Source organism: Fistularia commersonii, chromosome 15, assembly GCF_037954325.1.
Source record: "Fistularia commersonii isolate RoL2024-O1a breed Wild chromosome 15, RoL_Fcom_v1.0, whole genome shotgun sequence".
NCBI lineage: Eukaryota > Metazoa > Chordata > Actinopteri > Syngnathiformes > Fistulariidae > Fistularia > Fistularia commersonii.
This window is the reverse complement of record NC_141298.1, coordinates 12862824-12881536: the sequence shown is the minus strand read 5'-3', so window position 1 is coordinate 12881536 and position 18713 is coordinate 12862824. Positions and strand designations below refer to the sequence as shown.

The 18713-nt window shown below is 38.5% G+C and overlaps 2 protein-coding genes across 3 annotated transcripts; both read right to left on the bottom strand.

Annotated features, from left to right (window-relative positions):
* Positions 1–491: 491 nt before the first annotated feature.
* Positions 492–7023, bottom strand: mat2b (methionine adenosyltransferase 2 non-catalytic beta subunit methionine). 2 transcript variants are annotated; one of them, XM_086160773.1, is made up of 7 exons: positions 6689–7023; positions 3300–3519; positions 3061–3175; positions 2786–2938; positions 1485–1681; positions 893–1006; positions 492–821 (listed from the first exon to the last, which is right to left on the bottom strand). In XM_086160773.1, the coding sequence occupies exons 2-7, from the start codon at positions 3483–3485 to the stop codon at positions 645–647; spliced, it is 942 nt and encodes a 313-aa protein (XP_086016899.1). In that variant the 5' UTR covers positions 3486–3519; positions 6689–7023; the 3' UTR covers positions 492–644. The 2 variants fall into 2 exon arrangements, with proteins under 2 accessions (XP_086016899.1, XP_086016898.1); XM_086160772.1 differs by having other exon boundaries at positions 3300–3494.
* Positions 7024–10065: 3042 nt separating this feature from the next.
* On the bottom strand, positions 10066–17824 carry slc23a1 (solute carrier family 23 member 1). The gene is made up of 13 exons (XM_086160771.1): positions 17708–17824; positions 17473–17630; positions 17301–17389; positions 17158–17225; positions 16171–16352; positions 15973–16093; positions 13561–13717; positions 13180–13327; positions 12993–13098; positions 12720–12849; positions 11728–11871; positions 11552–11647; positions 10066–10761 (listed from the first exon to the last, which is right to left on the bottom strand). The coding sequence occupies exons 1-13, from the start codon at positions 17822–17824 to the stop codon at positions 10538–10540; spliced, it is 1740 nt and encodes a 579-aa protein (XP_086016897.1). The 3' UTR covers positions 10066–10537.
* Between the last annotated feature and the right edge of the window lie 889 nt (positions 17825–18713).

Below are 18713 nucleotides of genomic sequence, written 5' to 3'. Positions count from 1 at the left end.
ATCCTACTACATTATTTTGATGCTATGTCTACTGTTTCTGTCTAGAAACAGTAGTATTATATATTATTTCTTAAACTGTACAATTGGGTCAAATAAACTTTAGCAAAATTAACCTGATTTGTATTTACTCCAATGGAAACTATGTATGAAGAACAATTTGTAGGTTACTTTGGTAGTTTGGGTATTTGTTATGAATCTGAGTGGCTTCGTTTTTTTTGTTCTATTCAAAAATTGTGCACATGGAGTGTACAAGCAAATGTCACATACAAAACGGCAGTTTTGGGAATAGATTAAAGTTCTAGTGTTAAGCTATTTCAAACTCATGAGTCTTTGGGTCTGGAATGAAAGCAATTTGGAGATTGATTGATTTTTCTTGTCAAAATCAATGACATATAGGTGAACCACTTATTATTTCTGTTGAAATGCTAGTAATTCAAAATATTTTGATAACCTTCATGCTTCACATTCTTCAGACAGAACAAATAAAGGGCTTATTCATGAAGTAACAACAAAGAAGCATTTTTATTTTGAGGACAGAAAGCTCAATGATTAAGTTATAGGACACTGCTTAAAAATTTGAGAGTGTGAGGACACATTGATTCCCAGAACATCCAAGCCATTATAATATTTTCATACTAACAACATCAGTGGAAAACGGTCTGTCTCCAGCGTTTGTCAGGTGTGAATGGCCACAAACAGTCTCTGATGGAGGAGCTGAAAGGACGTGGTTCCAGGCCCAGGTTCAGCATCTCTAGGCGAGAACAATTCAGCTGACTGTTGAGTGGACGAAGCGCTCCTGCTGACCCAGGTTGCTCTGTCAACTACCAGATGGACAAACGCACAATTAGTAAACAATCTATCTAAACATACAAATAATTGAGTAATTATGTACTGGGATCAGATGGTCGTTTGGCAGGTGGAATGCTGTAGCTATCACTGCGGCCATCTCATATTTAGTCATCTGGTCTTTGGCCGAAAAGTGAAATATTCCTCTGATGGATGGGTCCTGCAATACAGATAATTGAGAGAGAGACATGGACAAGAAAGATGATATGCGCTCATATGTGCTGTTACTATGTACTTCTGTTTTATCTGTCCTTGATGGCAATACCAAACAGATTGTACAGATTGCACTTCTTCAAATAAGCGTTTTCTAGATGTATGGGTATTCATTTTGTATAAAAAAACATCCAAAAAACTTTTACGACAGGAAGTGGCTATATATTTATGTCAAACTGAATTTAAAATACATGTCACATTGATATTCAGATAATTTCACTGGCTGCTATGCTGATAACAAGGGAATGGCAGTAAAAACAGGTGAGACTCCATCTTCCCGGATGTTGCACTAATCCAGCTATGACTGACACTGTTATATGAACGTGACCTATTCATATCACACTGAAATGAAAACTGTGATGCTCTGGGGGCATCAATATGTAAATGCAGTGCCATAGACAAATCTTCCTGTGCAGAGAGATCACCTGTTGTGCTCTCTCCACCAGCTTCCTGCAGACAATGGCAACATCTCGGGCATCAGTGGGGAATCTCTGCTGAATGTGGTCCAAAGCACATCTCTCTCTTGTTCCCTCCTGAACCTTAAGCCACAGTGATGTGACAGAACTCTCCATCACTGACTCCACCTCGCCATATAAAATTGGAATGCGTAGCACAACAGCACCTTAACACAGATTACAAAAAAGATTTGGAAATGAGTCTCAAAATATCTCAGCTCACTCTTAGTTAGTGGTATCACAATATTAAGACCAATAACTTCTAAAATGGTATTTAATTTTCTCGCAAAATTTACTGTTAAATCGTTAAATGTGGAAAAGCTAAAAGAAAGTCCAAAAGAGTGACAATGAGGCACCTTAACTATCTTGTCACAGTGTCGACTGCTCAGGGTGCTCAAGGAATGAACATGGCCGCAACAGAGAATAAAATGATTATGTGTGTATTATCTTGACACAGTAGTTGACTAACAAGACGCTATTCTGGACTTAATGTTTAGTTGTTAGGTATACTCAGTTTTTTCCCTTATATAAAGAAAGAATCTAGGCACATTTATTCAACACCACAGCACATAATGGCATAGTTGTCATAACAGCACATAATTATAGCTCAACATAATATATTTGGAGGGATGGTGGTTACTCAGTGATGCTCTCAAGTGGTTATGTTAAAGTTATGAACCGCACTCTTCTGCTAACTTATCCAGCACAAATGTCAGATTCCATATTTTGTGCCACAGACTGTTTAGAGACCAAATGCTGGGTCTCTAAAAGGGGGCTCAATGGGTACTGTGGCCAGGGCCAGCTATAAATCTTACATGATTTTACTGAATCGGTTTTGTAAATTGTGCTCTTATTTGTAATATTGGACTTTATCCATTATCTATAACGAGTATCCAGCATTCAGTGTTACAGAGGTTGGAGGTGGATTCCAGCTGCTATTAGGTGAGAGTTGGATGTAGCCAAGACGTGAAGACTGCAGATCACAAAGGTCACATATGCAAAAACAAAAGATCATTCACATTCACATTTATTTTGGACGTTGAGAGAAATCCCTTGCTGGCTTGGGGAGAACATGCCGACGTCACACAGAAATAGAGTTCAGTGGTTCACTGGAATTAAAGTGAGAACCTTGTTGCGGAAGCAAGAGCGCTTTAACACTGCACCAGTGTAATCACCAGTGGCAAATTTAGCGGGTTGAAAAAAGAGGTGAGGCCTAATGAAAAGAAGACCAAAAAGTATTTTCTGAGAGACGAGGAAAAACAGACAAATACCTGGACAGTGCCTCAGTGTCTCTCGTTCTCCCTCTAGTTTGCTGCGTCCATAAAGATTCAGTGGGTTGGGACTGTCGTCTTCTCCATATGGAGGATTCCTACCGTCGAACACATAGTCGGTGCTGATGTATAAGAAGAAAGCACCTGATGTTGCTGGGAGGCAAAAAGAGGACAGACAAAGACTTGTCATAAATATTTGTGATCTGGTCATAGGAAGAGAAAAGGCACAGAATACAGAACAATTAAGTTATCAGTGTGGTTCAAAAGTTACTGACCTGCCTCCCTTGCAAGTGTACTTGTAGCATGCACATTTAGATTGACAGCAATTTCTCTGTGCCTCTCAACCACATCAGGACGTCTCTCTGCTGCACAGTGAATTATTACATCAGGCTGGAAAGACATTAGACATGATATAGAAGTCCATTACCTGAAGAAAATCACTGCGTTTAGGTCTGGATCTGATATGGTGCTTAGACTCAGTATGTGGTCCTGGTATTTTGTTCTGAATTCCGACCTTATGCTCATTCAGCAATGCTTTGATGGCATCTTCATCTGTTAGGTCACAGCAAAGAAAGCGGGGTCTGGCCCTCCTGTATCCAGTCCCAATGACGAACCAGCCTTGGTCTTGAAACTCTCTGCAGACAGCTCGACCAAGGAGACCAGTTGCCCCAGTGACTAGGACCTTTACAGTTGGTACCATAAGCTCCTCCTGGGAGCCAGAGACTCAGATGAGACTGAGTTCACACACATAGTCTCAATGACAAGTCAATTAAAAATACAGATACAACAAATGAAAGTTAAATGACTTTAAACATTGTGAGTTGGTAAATCAATCACCCATGAGATGTCCATAATTTTTCAAATCTGAAAGTGCAATGCTTACCATTGTGACATTTAAAAATCAAATTTTATCAACATTATCCAAAATGATCTTGAAGCTATAAAAAGACTTGGGTACAGACCAGGTGTCGGCAACCTTGAACACCCAAAGAGCAATTTGGACCTGGATTCCACGGAAAAGAAAACACTGGGAGCTGGAATTATTTTTTGACGTCTAAAATAAAGGTACCACTGTATATGTTGCTTTTTATTAACTTTACACTTTGTATAAACAAGTGTGTAGTGTGTTGCTTATGAAATCCGCAAAGTGCTACAGAGAAAATTAAATTTTATGTATGTAATGAACAAATTTTGACTCAAATTAATGATATTTAACTTCAGTTGTTTTTTTATACATTGGTGGCCAGTGAAGCTTAGTTGACCATAGCTTGGCCAAACTGCTGGTTAATTAACAGCGATTTAATCTTTTTTTGCAATTAACCTCAAGTTAAACAGAAAACTGGAGGACTACCTCTGCAACATATGAAAAAGCATTAAGAACATGAAAAGTAAAAATATACAGTTGTAAAAAAAGTCAACGTGTATTAAAGAACAAATTTTACAAGGAAAAATGATAAGTGATCTCCACTTTTAGAGGAATTTCCTCTACCTTAGGGTTTCATTGTGACAATGGATTACATTCATGCATTCACACACACGCACGCACGCATGCACGCACGCACGCACACACACAACTAAAAACATGCATGCACAGAGGCAATTATGTTGATAATTGTTCCTCCTGTATGTGAATGTGTCTCTTTTTTTATCTGTCTTCCTATTTTCTTTTACCTAACTTTAATGACTAATGCTGCAATACAAAAAGTACTTGAAGTGCTGATGGAAATAACAAAAATGGTAGACCTGCAAGCAGCCTTAAATGGCCTCTAAGCTTAAAGTTGAAATTAAAAGAAGACAGTTCAAGCTTGAGCCACATCTAAATCTGATAAAGCACTTCAGATATACCCCAATATGCTACTACCATCATTGTTGTTGTTATATGTTTAATAGACATTAAATATGGCCAATAATATAACAGCCCAGAAGCAGCTGCCAAGTCTGGAACAAAATCTCAGCGAGGAGCACCCAACAGCTTCACAAAGATTCATGTCCTCAGCAGCTACTGACTCTCTAGATAGAAATATTATAAAATCCAAAATTTGCATATTTAACTAAGTAAAAAAAGTTAAATTGAATTTGTAACCCCTCTCAGGCTGTGGTTGCTAATTACAATACACACGGACATGTCCGGATACTCTCACACACACACTCACTCACACGCACACACACTCCTTCTAACACACACACACACACCCAAGGTCATCAATATGATGATCATGCTGGGGGGAAATGATCGTTTTTTTCAATTTGTACAGGACTTTCACACCTTGTGGTTTCTAAGCGCCTCATTCACACACATGCACACCGCTCGTTTTTCCAACTCAGCCACAGCTGTCCCCTTTTCAGCTGGCAGTGGCACAAAATTGCATACTGCTTTTTGCCTTGGTTGTAATATTATTATATTATCCCTAAAAATACATACTTTACAAGGAAGGGTGTGTGTAACATTTTCTCTTGTATTTGTTTAAGTTACACAAGGGCAGAACAAGAATGCCTACTTTAAAAACTAACATTAATTCTTCTGTTGGATTTATACTTCTTTGTTTAATGGCAACTTTTAGTTGAAGATTATCTTATTTGCACTTAATTGTAGGAGTCTACGGGCATATATCAAAAGAAGATAACCCTATCTACCAAAGATAAAGATGTAACATGTTTCCTCTGCAAGAGACAGGTTTCAATGACATTTATGTAAAATTTAGCAAACATCAATCAGCCAACAGATCGATGTAAAAGGTATATTATCTATTATGAGTTGATTATGATATTTTTATGTATTTATGGCTCAAGAGACATCTTCGACAGATGATTATTTACCTCTCATCACTGGGTAATAATATACAGGAAAATAATCTACCAGTATATTACTTTAGTCCACAAAATAATTTAAATGAGAAGAACATCAAATTGGGGAGGAAAAAAATAAACAAAAAGTAAAATAAACAAAAACAAGGAAAATAAACAAAATCATTAATCATAACCACAATAATAATAATAAGTCATACATTTTTGGATTAAGCTGGAAAAACTGTACCATGTTAGACTTTCTAAACTAAATTTCACAAATATTTCATATGAGTTTACAACAATAACATCAATACATACTGAACCTAACTAAAGTTGTGCTTTAGCAGAGACAAATGTTACCATTGTTGTCAATTTTTGATGAGGTACATTATGGTGTTGAGACGTATCAGTTTAGTTTAGTTTAGTTTAGTTTAGTTTAAAAAGTTTATTAGGACAGTGTACAATTACATTAAGCACAGAGGCAGAGATGTTTGTACCAGATTGTAGCTCATAGCTAATTTCCATCTGTAGTCCTGGGAAGACAATACAAATATAAAACTGTACAAATAGATAATATATATAAAATATACAAATAGGCAATAAAATATATATAAAATATACAAATAGGCAAAAAAAAACATACAATATATAAACAGGCAATACAATAAGTAAAACCCAAGTTGAAAGTGAATTTGTTGTGATATTGTTGTGATATTATTAGTTTGGTCATCTGGGGGCCGTCAGATGTTACCCAGAAGGGTTTCAAGTTTGTGCACTGCTTAAATTGTCACTACGACAGAGATGGACAACGCAAATTTGACTAAAATTTATTTTTACGAGCAATGTCCATGATTTTACGATGATAGGTGCTCACTCGTAATACATTTCTAAAGTTAACTCAAGGAGACTGCTTGATGAGCTACTCGCCGCATCATCGTCACAATGCAGTGTTACTACTGATACACAGAGCATTATTATCTCCATTTGTATCACATTAGAAGTCGCATTTTGAACATCATTTTAACGAGAAAACCGAATGTTTCTGTCCAGGCGTCAGACATTCCTGTAAACTGCTAGCAGGTGCTACTACAAACTGCTAGCAGGTGAATGTTTTACCTTAACAAGCTGCACCCAACCAGGGCTGAAGTTCAGCTTCAGTTCTTCACCCGTTCGACTCATTCCAGGGTAGGGGTTCGTAATATAGACCGTTATGACTTAGTTATTTCTTTTAAATGTTCGTAGCTTCCCTAAAATCTGGCTCTTAATCTGTCGAGTTGAAGCTCGCTTCCGCGCCAACATCGAACATGTATGTGAATGACGTCATCATTTTACTACATCGGTGATGAAGGACGCTGCAGAATCTGAATTAGTTTCAGATAAATTCGACAGTTTCCAGCTCAAAGTCAATAAAACACAGATAAAGTCTAAACCCTGAGCGGAAACTGGGTGAAACAATAACATACGTAGCAGGAAATACGTCAACAGCCCACGAAGCTTTTTAACTGCATCAGTACCAAATAGTTTAGTCAGGCAACTACAAAAATCCAAACAACAGCCTCTATAAATACGCCAATCAAGAATATTCATAATCAATGGGATTATGTATCATCCAAAATGCCACAACTAAACACTGAATAGAACTTGAAATGATGCAATAAATAAATTCGAATTCAATAGATGCTCAAAGATGTTGAAAATGAATGCAGATGGTAATAGATCGAATGTGCAAACATAGGTGGCATTCATTTGTTAATAAGTTCATACATTAGCCCTTTATTCAAATTCCTAATTTTGACAGGTTGTCGAGCTTGAAGCTTACACACCAATTTTGTGTAAATGGATCAATAAAAGGCATAGAATGTAGTTGCAACCTTAATTTACTAATTTACTAATTTACTGAGCTACTATTATTACTACTATTCTACTACTAGTACTATTCTTTTCTGTCTACTATTATTTATTATTGTTGTGTTTTTCTTGCAACTCTGGCACAACAATTTCCTTCTGGATAAATAAAGTTATTCTTATTCTTATTCTTATTCTTATTCTTATTTTATGGTGTTTTGTTTTACCTTTATCATGTTTTGACCTGCATCAGACCCCACCGGTGACACACCATGACTTGCTTCCTTATGGCGCCATGCTCTTTCAAATCATTGTATTGTGTTTGGATTTTCTTGCAACAAGCTTTATAACCATTTCTGTGACTGATAATGGTTCAGTGACACTATAAGGAACAATGGCATCAGTTTCAGAGACAGGCCCTCAAAAGAAATTAAGTCATATTGGAACCAGCCATTTCAAGCCCTCTTATCACTGACAGCATAGGATGAGACTCACGTCAGTCAAATAGGATATAAAAATATGTGTATTCAAAGCAGCCAAATTTCATCTCCCTTCTCCCAATGCTACCCCCCTTGCCCAACTTCACCAAAAGAAGCCCAGCTGGGTGGAAACTGGCCCAATCTGGCAACAGTGTTTGGTTTCTGGTGGTGGTAAAATATCATTTTATGGACTCTGAATACTCACTCACTTAAATAACTAGTTCAAGCTAATCACTTGATTCATTGTTGTTGACCTCCCCACCCCATACGAAATTGGGGGAGTTGCTACGCGTTTCCGTAAACAGTACAGTCCTAAAGTAACCTTTAAGCATTTCTGTCTTATAATGAATCTATAGTTTGTTGTTGTTCGGCTTACAATAAACTAGGCTGCATTACTAGTCTTTACTATGCATGTATCCACCTGCAGCTTGTCCGGGATCAAGTTTTGGGCGCTGCAGCCAAAGCAGAGAGGCTCAGACTTTCCTCTTCCCAGCCACTCTGTCAAATTCTTCTGGAGGATTCCCAAGGTGTTCCCAGAACAGCTGAGAGTTATTGTTCTTCCAAACAAAAGTTCTGATGACAATTTCAAATGTGTTTTATATTATCTTGAGTCTCTGTATTACATCCATGTAAAGACTGAATCAACAAACAATAGATGAGCTCCAACAGGAGTTTTCCAACAGGAAAACCTGACACAGGAATGATGGGAAAACATTGCATGATGGGAAAAGAATCTAGTTGTAGTTTTCCACAAGTCTTTTCAAAAGATGTGACTTTAGATGTAAGACCCACAGTCTTTAGTCTCAGACTATGCTGAGAATTAAAACTCTAAAAAACTAGTCTTTAGATGTGAGCTGGTGTGAGATGATAGCTTTGCAAGAGTCTTTTCGAAATCCTTTCAAAGTCCATGGCCAGGCTTACAACTTACGATTTTGCAGTTGCAGACTTAAAACTGGCAGTTGTAAGTAAATCTCAAGAGTCAGAGGGTAGTCTTGGCGGAGTCTCAGCGCGCAACCGTCATCTAGAGCAGTCAAAGCTCAGTCTTTTCCCAATCTTAGGGCTTACGACAATATCAGCGGTATTGGTGGCAGAAACTGTATCTTTTTGCTGTATGGATGAACAGGAACAGCAAAGGATATACCGAGCAGTTTTGAGCATGTTGTGCCTGGCTTGTATCATGTCAACTTTCCAACCGAATGAAGAAGGATAAAAAAAATAAATAAAATAACAATAACAATAACAATAACAATAATAATAATATAATAATAATAATAATAATACATTTAGTTTAAGGTCACTCTGACATTATTGATGTTGGAGTGACTTCACCTTATCTTTATCTAGTTTTATTGAATTATCTTTTATCTAATTATTGACCTTTATTTTACGAGAGTACTTGGTGTGTTGTCTGGAAGGAAAGTAGATAAGGAAATTTGGTGGTGGAATGAGAAGTGCAGGAGAATTTATAGAGAAAGTGGTTAGCAAAGAAATGGGGTGGTGATGGGACTGAGGAGAGGCGTACAGGGAGATACAGTGTTAGGTAAAGATAGAGGTAGCAAAGGCAAAACAAGGCGTACGTTGACTTGTATGCTTGGTTGGACAGTATGGAGGGAGAGCATGATCTATACAGGTTGGCGAAACAGAGAGATAAAGATGGAGAGGATATACAACAGGTCCAGGTGATTAAGAATAGAGAGGGTAATGTATTGACAGATGCTAGAAGAGCGATGGAAAGAGTGCTGATTTGAAGAGCAGATGAATGAGGAAAATGAAAGAGAGGGAAGGGTTGAAAAAGTGATGTTTGCAGATGATATTGTGATCTGTAGTGAGAGCAGGGAACAGGTATATGTGTGTGAATGAAAGGAACCCGGGTGGAACAGTGAGGCTACAGGGAGTGGAGATCAAGAAGTTAGAGGATTTCAAGTACTTTGGGTCAACAATCCAGAGCAACGGAGAGTGTGGAAAAGAGGTAAGGAAACAGGTTCAAGCAGGTTGGAAAGGTAAGAGAAAAGTGTCAGGGGTGCTATGAGATAGAAGACTATCAGCCAGAATAAAAGGAAAGCTATACAATATAGTGGTGAGACCAGTCGTACTTTGTTTTTAAATCAGTGACAAATACAGTGAAATACAACTTGAGGAAGCCAAAAGTTTTATTGATTATTCGTTACATTCAACATAATGACATATATCCTTTTCTGTATTTTTTTTTTGGAAACTCTAGAAAGCATCACAATGTAATAAACGTAGTTACAGTGTAATATAATAAAATTGTAATTAAGAGGATACTGAACCATGAAAGTCAGATAAACTTCCAACTTTAAACACAATGCTATCCTCTCATTAAAACTTCATCATCATTTCTTTGTCTGTGGTAAGAGACGGGGGAACTCGAGCCTCTGGAATACATCAAGATCTAGATAAGAGATCATATAATCCTACTCACTATGTTCTGACCAATGTATTCTCTCAAAATTCCAGTCACAACTGAAGCAATTTTGATGCCCACTTCTATCCGTCTCTATGCTAACAGAAGTGTCATAATTTAGAATATTCAGTTTCTATTGCTATCTGTGTACATGGAGTTGCATCATTGCTACCGTGTAGATAATTTATACGCTCGGAGAATTAATTTTTATCACAGTCACACCTTGGTGGACTCATCAGTGTCACTGCCCCCTTGCTTCTCCTCTTCCTCAGCTGGAATGTCATCTGACCCACTCCAGCCCTTGAATGTGGGGCTGATGGGAAGTTTTTGAAGCCAGCAAGTCTGCCGCACCATATCCATCCCCAGAGGGAAGTCATAGGATGGGGAGGACACGGAGGATGAAGAACTCCATGATAACAGGCCCCGTTCCTGCTTGGAGCCTGAGATACGAACAACACGAAGGGGTGGAATTAAAGATCATTAAATATGAGAAAAAGGTAAAGTCAAAAACGGGGCACGGTCCCGTAATTCTGTTCTGACTGAAGCTGGTGCTTTAAGTTCTGAACTTCACCATTCTGAGGTCCTATTTATCAGACTGCCAGTCACCAAAAATGGTGACTGCTGAAACAAATCCTGATCTATTTGTTTGCTCTTTATCAGGTTCACCTTGAAATGTGAATCGGCATCATCACCATCAGTAGTGTCATGTTGTTTGAATTGTAGTCTGATGTATCAAGAATGACAGGCAGACTGATTCTATAGTGCATCGCTGTTTTAAATCCACTATTGTTGTTCAGAGCTAAGAGGTAAACATAGGCCATGCAACTGAAGACGGGCATGTAAAGCAGTTTTTGATGTATACCCAGTGCCAGGACTGAAATGACCTTGTTTCTAATGTATGCTGTGTGTCATATGGTGCAGTTATGTCATGCTGAAGCATATTTACATGGTGAAACTGAAGAAGATTGTAATTGTTGGCCAACATGATATAACAATAAATGGTCTATTCACACCCAGTCAAGATAATTCTGCCTCTCTTCTCCTCTCCTATGGTGGACTATAAAGATAAGTAATGTTGAAAGGGCCTTCAAGGGGAGAGAAGTCTATTCTGAGTATGATCATGTATCTGCTTCTCTGACCATAAACATTAATAACAAACAGCCACGAAAGCCCAGTGTTTCCCCAATCACAATGTAAAATGCTATCTTTGTTCGTGCCTACATGTATCACCTGGGATGGTGTTGTCGAGGCAAAATGCCACAAAACCACCGACAAATGTCTCTGTTGACAAAAGGACAACCAGGATCTGATCCACTTCGGTGACACCTGATACACAGAAACACACCCAGCTTTAAAACAACATAAACACCTACAGAGGTACATGCAGACAATTCAAAAACACGAACCTGTGCGGATAATATGGGGGTGTTTGTCCATGTACGTTGGGAGTGTCAAACCAAAGAACAAGGAGAATCCAAGGACAAACAGATTTCTGGACGAGTTCATATCAACCAGCTGCAAGTTGGACAGACCAACCGCCGTGATCATACCTGAGACACATAGACAAACCTATTGGCATCACACCTGGTGACATCACAAGGGGCATTGAAGTTGCCTGTATTTTGATTTGGTCATGATGTTTCATTTTAAAGTAGTAACATACATATAAAATCACAAAAGTGCACCAAAATTACATAACTTAATGATTCACCGCACACACAAAAGAATGTTACCGTATTAAAATTGTGAAAATGCAATAAGACAAACTCCCATGACGCAATAGCCATTAAAATACATGGAGATTGAAGCAACATGTTTTCAAATGAGTCATGTCATATTTCAGGGACAATACAAAACCCTTATCCAACCCGCATGGAAGGTCAGTAGGGAACATCTCCCCAATACATAATCTGTTGGAAATCTTTTGTACCCTAAGACTTATTTGATGGCATCAAAAATGTCCGGAAACTCTATCGTTAGATTTCTTCATTTCCGAAAAGAGTGAAAAACAAGCACCCACACCTTGCAGCTGCTACGCTGGTTGTCAGTCCTGTAACTTTGTTCCGAGTCCCAAAACAGTTGTTATTTACACATTGAAATGCTTCATATATGTATTTTCCCTTGATAGTGCTATGATTGGATATAATTTATATATATAAAATATAATATAATATAAAATGCATTTTTTTGGTTGTACTTGGTTACTGCTCTTTATTTGACAAATTAAAATTTTGGTTAACTTATAATTGATTTGCAAATTTTGCATTTTGCTCAATTTATTTTTACTTCTGTTAATGTTGTTTGTTTGATTATTATTTGATTTCGCAATTTTACCTTTCTGTTGTGGTTTTTCACATAATTTTCAGAATAGAGCGTACTGTTCTGATGACAGGCTTACCAAATAGCGTGCAGAACATCCCCCCTAGGATTGGGTCTGGCAGTGAGGCAAAGAGAGCTGTGAATTTTCCCATAGATCCCAGCAGGAACATGATAGCTGCTCCATACTGGACCACCCGTCTGCTTCCCACCTGCACAGTTCGCAGGGAAAACACCGACTGCCTTAGCCAAACCAACTTCAACACCTCAGCAACATCTCAATATGCATGCTACACTGTGAGCGCCCAGATATTCCCTAATAGGGAGTGAGGTGGAATGACAACATTGAGATTACCTTGGTGATGCCAAGAACGCCAATATTCGGGCTGGAGGATGTGGATCCATTCCCAGTTCCAAGTAGTCCAGCAATGATGCAGCTGAGGCCCTCCATGAAAATACCCCTGAGAAACAAGTTTCCAGCAGCTGCAGCAGGTGAAGTTAAATGTCCCATTTTACATTTGTCACATCTTGTTTCCTCTTACCTATTGATGGCGTGGATCGGTGGTGGCGCAGCTCCCGACAAACGGGCACATGCATAATAATCCCCAATCGACTCCACAATACCTGCTAGTGTGGCACTCAGCATCCCCAGTACCCCAGGAATAGTTACCACAGGTAATCCCCACTGACCTGTTATAGAATAGCGTTAGAATACACTCGATCCTCACTCAATTATCACTTATGACCTCAACGTTGTCACTAATTAGATTGATGTGATTGTGTGTTTTCAAGTCTGTTTACAAGTCCCGTGACATGGATGATGGAGAAACCTCAGAGACATGTGATTGGATGATTTTGCATGATGACACTACATGTTGTTTGTCTGTGGGATAAGATGTCACAGATGATGTGATATGTCTCACATGGGTAGGGCATTCTGAACCAGGGTGCATCTGCCATGATGTCACCGCGGGCGTCAGTCCGAGCTTTGTGTCCATATTCCTCAGGATCACTGGGTAGAAGGTCAGTCAGTGTGAAGACATAGCAGACAAGCCAGACCACCATAATAGCCAGGATGATCTAAGCAGAGAGTTCAGAGGATGGGCCTCATGACATTATGTTTTAATATTTGTGTGAGTGTGTGTGTGTGTGTGTGTGTGTGTGTGTCTGTGTCTGTGTGTGTGTGTGTGTGTGTGTGTGTGTGAGAGTGATTGTCTGGACATGTCTGTGTGTGTGGTAATCAGCAACCACAGCCTGAGAGGGGTTACAAATCCAATTGACCTATTTTTTTTCCTGAGTTAAATATGTAAATTTTGGACTTTATAATATTTATACTCAGAGGGTCAATAGCTGCTAAGGACAGGAATTTTTGTAAAGCTGTTGCCTGTTCCTCACTGAGATTTTGTTTTTGATGTGGCACCCAACTGTTTCTGGGCTGTTATATTATAGGCTATATTTAATGTCTACCAAACATATTGATAAAACATGTACCAACAACAATCTAGCAGCATGTTGGGGTATATCTGAAGTTTTTTTTTATCAGATTTTGATGTGGCTAAAGTTTGCACTACCTTCCTTTAATTTCAACGACTTAGCTTTTTCTTCCATCCGTACTTCAAGTACTTTCTGTACTGCAGCCTTAGTCATTAAAATTATATAAAAGTAAATTTCAGGACAGATACAGAAAAAGAGACACATTCACCTATAGGAGGAACAATTATCAACATAATTGCCTTTTAGGTCACAGATTGAACGTTACAAATTTAAAAGCCTGGTATTGCAATCTTCTCTGGCCAGCGCTGAATATGATGCAAGTTAAGCACAATTTTATTTGTCAGCTATTAAAATTGCTACTTAACTGTGCAATTTCCAAATTCCACAAAGGAATTGAATCGGGGTCCTTTGCAGAAGCGCTAACCTCTGCGCTACCGTGCTGCCTAATCTATCTCTAAAATAATCGAAAAAAACAGATGACAATAACTAGATTATTGAATTTTAATCAATTAAAAACTGCATCATTTATAAATATGCAATGTCCTGCAGTTAGTACTTAATAGAGATGGAATTTTATATTTTGCAAGATCACTGTTATTACCATGAAACTTAGCAATAAATTTGAGTGGTGAACAAAATGTGGTCAGAAAGCAAACAGACCATACTTCGGTAAAGGTAATGCATCTTAACACAAAGCATAGTGAAGTCCTGTATTTGACTCTCATATATAGAGGAACATTATTTAGGACATACTGGTCACTAACTGGCATTTTAACGCAAAGCTTAATTTTGTGCAAAATCTAGTAATCTTGCCCTAAGTGGTTAAAATGCAGTTTAACCACTCAATCACCTAAAAATTTGTACTGTAGTCCCAATACCTCGCTTAAGCCTGGTTTCACTTGGCTTAAATATACTGTGTAACAAATTGACCAACACGGATATACGACACATTAAATGTTGCCTGTCTGACAAAGAATAAATGTAATGTACTGTAAATAAAAACTGTCAGTATAGTGCAGGCCCAGATATGTATGGGGTGCTTAAATATTGATGAATTTTTTTATGTCTTCCAATTAGGGAAAGGACCATCCCGTATATCTTACAGTCTAGGGTCCTACAGGCTACGCCAATCTTCGGTCACGGGTTTTGTTGCAGAGTAGACTGACATATCGTAAAATCTATGTTATAACTCTGCTAAGGAAATCAGATTGATTAGTTTTTGGTCAGTAGATTTTATGTAGACTCTTTACAATACCCTATTGGAGGAATTAGTTAGAGCAAAAATTGTGACACTTTAGTAGGAAGGACTTCCCATAGCTAGCAAGTAAGATAATTCTGTATCCACATACCAATCATCCTAAATTACAATGGAAATTATGCAAAAAAACAGTTTTGTCAGGAAAATGTCTTTATCTAGTACCTAGACACGACCTTTTTTGCAATCAAATTAATCAAATATCCTAATCAGTAAAGTAACCAATTCAACTGAAGAACTGTGCTAAATGAATAAATAACGTTTTTTCTCTGTGAAATATATGTTTTTCTCACAGTCTCAGAGCTGATTCAGGGATAATCCTTCTATCAAGCAAGTGGACCTCTGTATCCAAACAGCATCTTTTTGAGAGATGTCTGTTGTGTTTGGGGATGGATATTCCTGTAGTGTGTGTTTGCAGAGTGTGTGTGTGTGTTTGCATTTGTGCAATGTGCACGCCATACATGTCATGTAGTTTTGTCTGTCAACATAAACTGCGTCTGGTATGCGTACACATTGAAATGAATGCACGAAGGACCACACGGATGGATGTGTGTTTGTGCACGTGTGTTTGCGTGTGCTTTGTTACAGGAAACATCTTGAAGATTTGGACTCTCCTGCTGATCAGGCCATTCTTCTTGCTATACACGGGAACCGGAATCGACGTCGCCCTCAGGTACTGAGCAAACAGTATGATCAAAAGAATACACCTGCAGAGATAAACAAAGAGAGTCAGACGGCAGAAAGGAAGATAGCCGGATGCTAAACATTGTGTTGCCATGCGTACAGTGCCGATAGACCCCAGTGTGAACCAGCTCGCTCTCCGGCCAAGTTAAAGACGGACAATCCAATTAGCGTGACTGTTGGTGTGACAGTCAAGGGTCCAATGTACTGTAGGAGTATTCCAGGCAGTCCTATTAATCCAACCACAAGCTCCAGAATGCTGGATATGATGATTGCACCCTGGATCTAATCCCACACACACACACACACACACACACACACACACACACACCGACATGATAGATTTGAGTAATAATGTACTTTTATGCGTTGAAGAACAGCAGTCAAATGAATTTCCTGTTGGGTTCCTCACAGAGGAGAGTTCTGTTTATCAAAGATAACATGGTAAGGCACTTTTTCAAATACATATATTTTCTTCATTACCCATGACATGACATGAAATGACATGAGATATTTAAATATGATTTTAGTGACCAGTTCGCTTCCAATGTGTTTCTGTTCTGTCAGGATGAAAAAGGCCATTTTCAGGATTATTTAAGTCAAAGGAGCCATAAGCTAAAAACAATTACGATTCTATTCGCCGACCTCTAATTTTAAAAGAATACATCTAGAACTACGTGGACATATGTTTTTATGATATACAGGGCTGTCTCAGAAAATTATAATATTGTGATGAAGTTCTTTATCTTCTGTAATGCAATTACAAAAACAAAAATGTCATACATTCTGGATTCATTACAAATCAAATGAAATATTGCAAGCCTTTTATTATTTTGATATTGCTGATTATGGCTTACATCTTAAGAAATTCAAAAATCCTATCTCAAAATATTAGAATATCATGAAAAAGTAATGTTTGTTTTTTTAATTGCATCACAGAAGATAAAGAACTTCATCACAATATTCTAATTTTCTGAGACAGTCCCGTATGTGACAATAAAATTAGTTTTGAGTCCAGTTTCGTTAGACATACTAATGATGTTAGATTCGATTTCTGCTGTGGGGGGAAGCAGTAAATAAAAGAAGTTACTTCTCTGATTCGTGGTTGCCAGATATGAGATGTGTCAATTGGGAGGGACCCATTTCCGTAAATCTCCTCTGTGAAACAAATAGCGTGCAAGATCTTAGGAGTCTGAGGAAAATCAGATGGTGTGAAACAGACAAGCATCTCACCATCGCTCGGACACGCCCATCGATCAAGACCAAGGATTGCTTGTGCAGGAATCAAGAATGCAAATGCACTGGCCTGGAACAATGGCAGTCTGCACAACAGCGACGACAATAAAGCGTAAACATACAGTCGCGTGTATAAATCTTCCCCCTGCGGCCTCAACTCCTTTCTCACCGAACACCAACTGTGGTTTGGAGCAGGGTTGTGATCCCGACGGTGGTAAAAATGGTTCCAATCAACTGACTGATGGTGTTCTGGTCTTTGCCAACACACATGGCCTCTGCTAGTAGGAAGGGAACGGCCACCGTGCCGCTAAAACACGTCAGGTAGTGCTGCAGAGATATAATATCAACATCAAGCTTCGACGGCCGATGATCTCAACGTGATCCCAGTTTGGTCGAAGTCTTACCTGCAGTCCCAGTAGAATACACAGGTACCACGGTGGAACATCTTCTATCTTATATATCATATCCGACCCCTCCTGCTGCATTACAGTGGATTGTTTATTCTGTTTGTCTTCTTCCATCGGCTGTTTCTCTCTGTCTATCTTGTGGCTCCATCCGTCTGGCATTTTATTTTGACTCTAATTGAACGAGAAGGCGATCCTGGTTTTAAGCCTGGTGTTAATGGCTTTGACACAATCGTAGGAAAGTATCCTACTTAAATGTCAAAATCATAAGACAATAAATGATGGCAAGTGGGTCAGGCATGTAACATTATGAAATCTGGCAGCTTAGCTCTGTTACTCGGGTTAAAGGTCAGAGAGTTTCACACTGCAAATATTTGAAGTCATAAATTGAATAATCTTCATTCTCAGCCATTTTCCGTTGCTTCTTTTAAACTGGAAATTTCCCCAAAAAAGTGTTTTGTTTATCAAAAATATAATGAAGGTCTATGTATTTAATTTTGTGTCTGAATAGAGACGAGTATCCATGCGGTCCGACTCACAAGTAACACGATTCAGGTATTTTTTTTGCCCTCCCCAAAAGCCCTATATGGATAGTCTCTGTGATTTAGCGTTAAGCAATAACTTGAGAAAAAGTTGTGCATTTCAGGATATTCAGACATGTACCATTCAGTTAGTAAAAACAAAGATCCCCTTAAGCCCCGTCTCATTTTTAGAACCTCATCTGGACCGGCTGTTATTTTGAGTTGAGACCTGATTTTGTCTTCTTTTAGCTAAAACAGTGTTAAAAATCTAAAAGCACCAGAAAGCAGGGACAAGGTCAGAGAACACATTTTCAGAACTGATTAACCTCATGCTTCAATCGGTTACTGAGTAGGGTCTTGAAGAACTTAAGACTTTTCCCCGCATTCTGATCAATATAGTAATGAATCAAAGTATCACATTACCATCTGCTCTTCTTCCCAGTTCTCCAGTGTCTTGTAAACTGGATTGAGACTGCAGGTAGTGT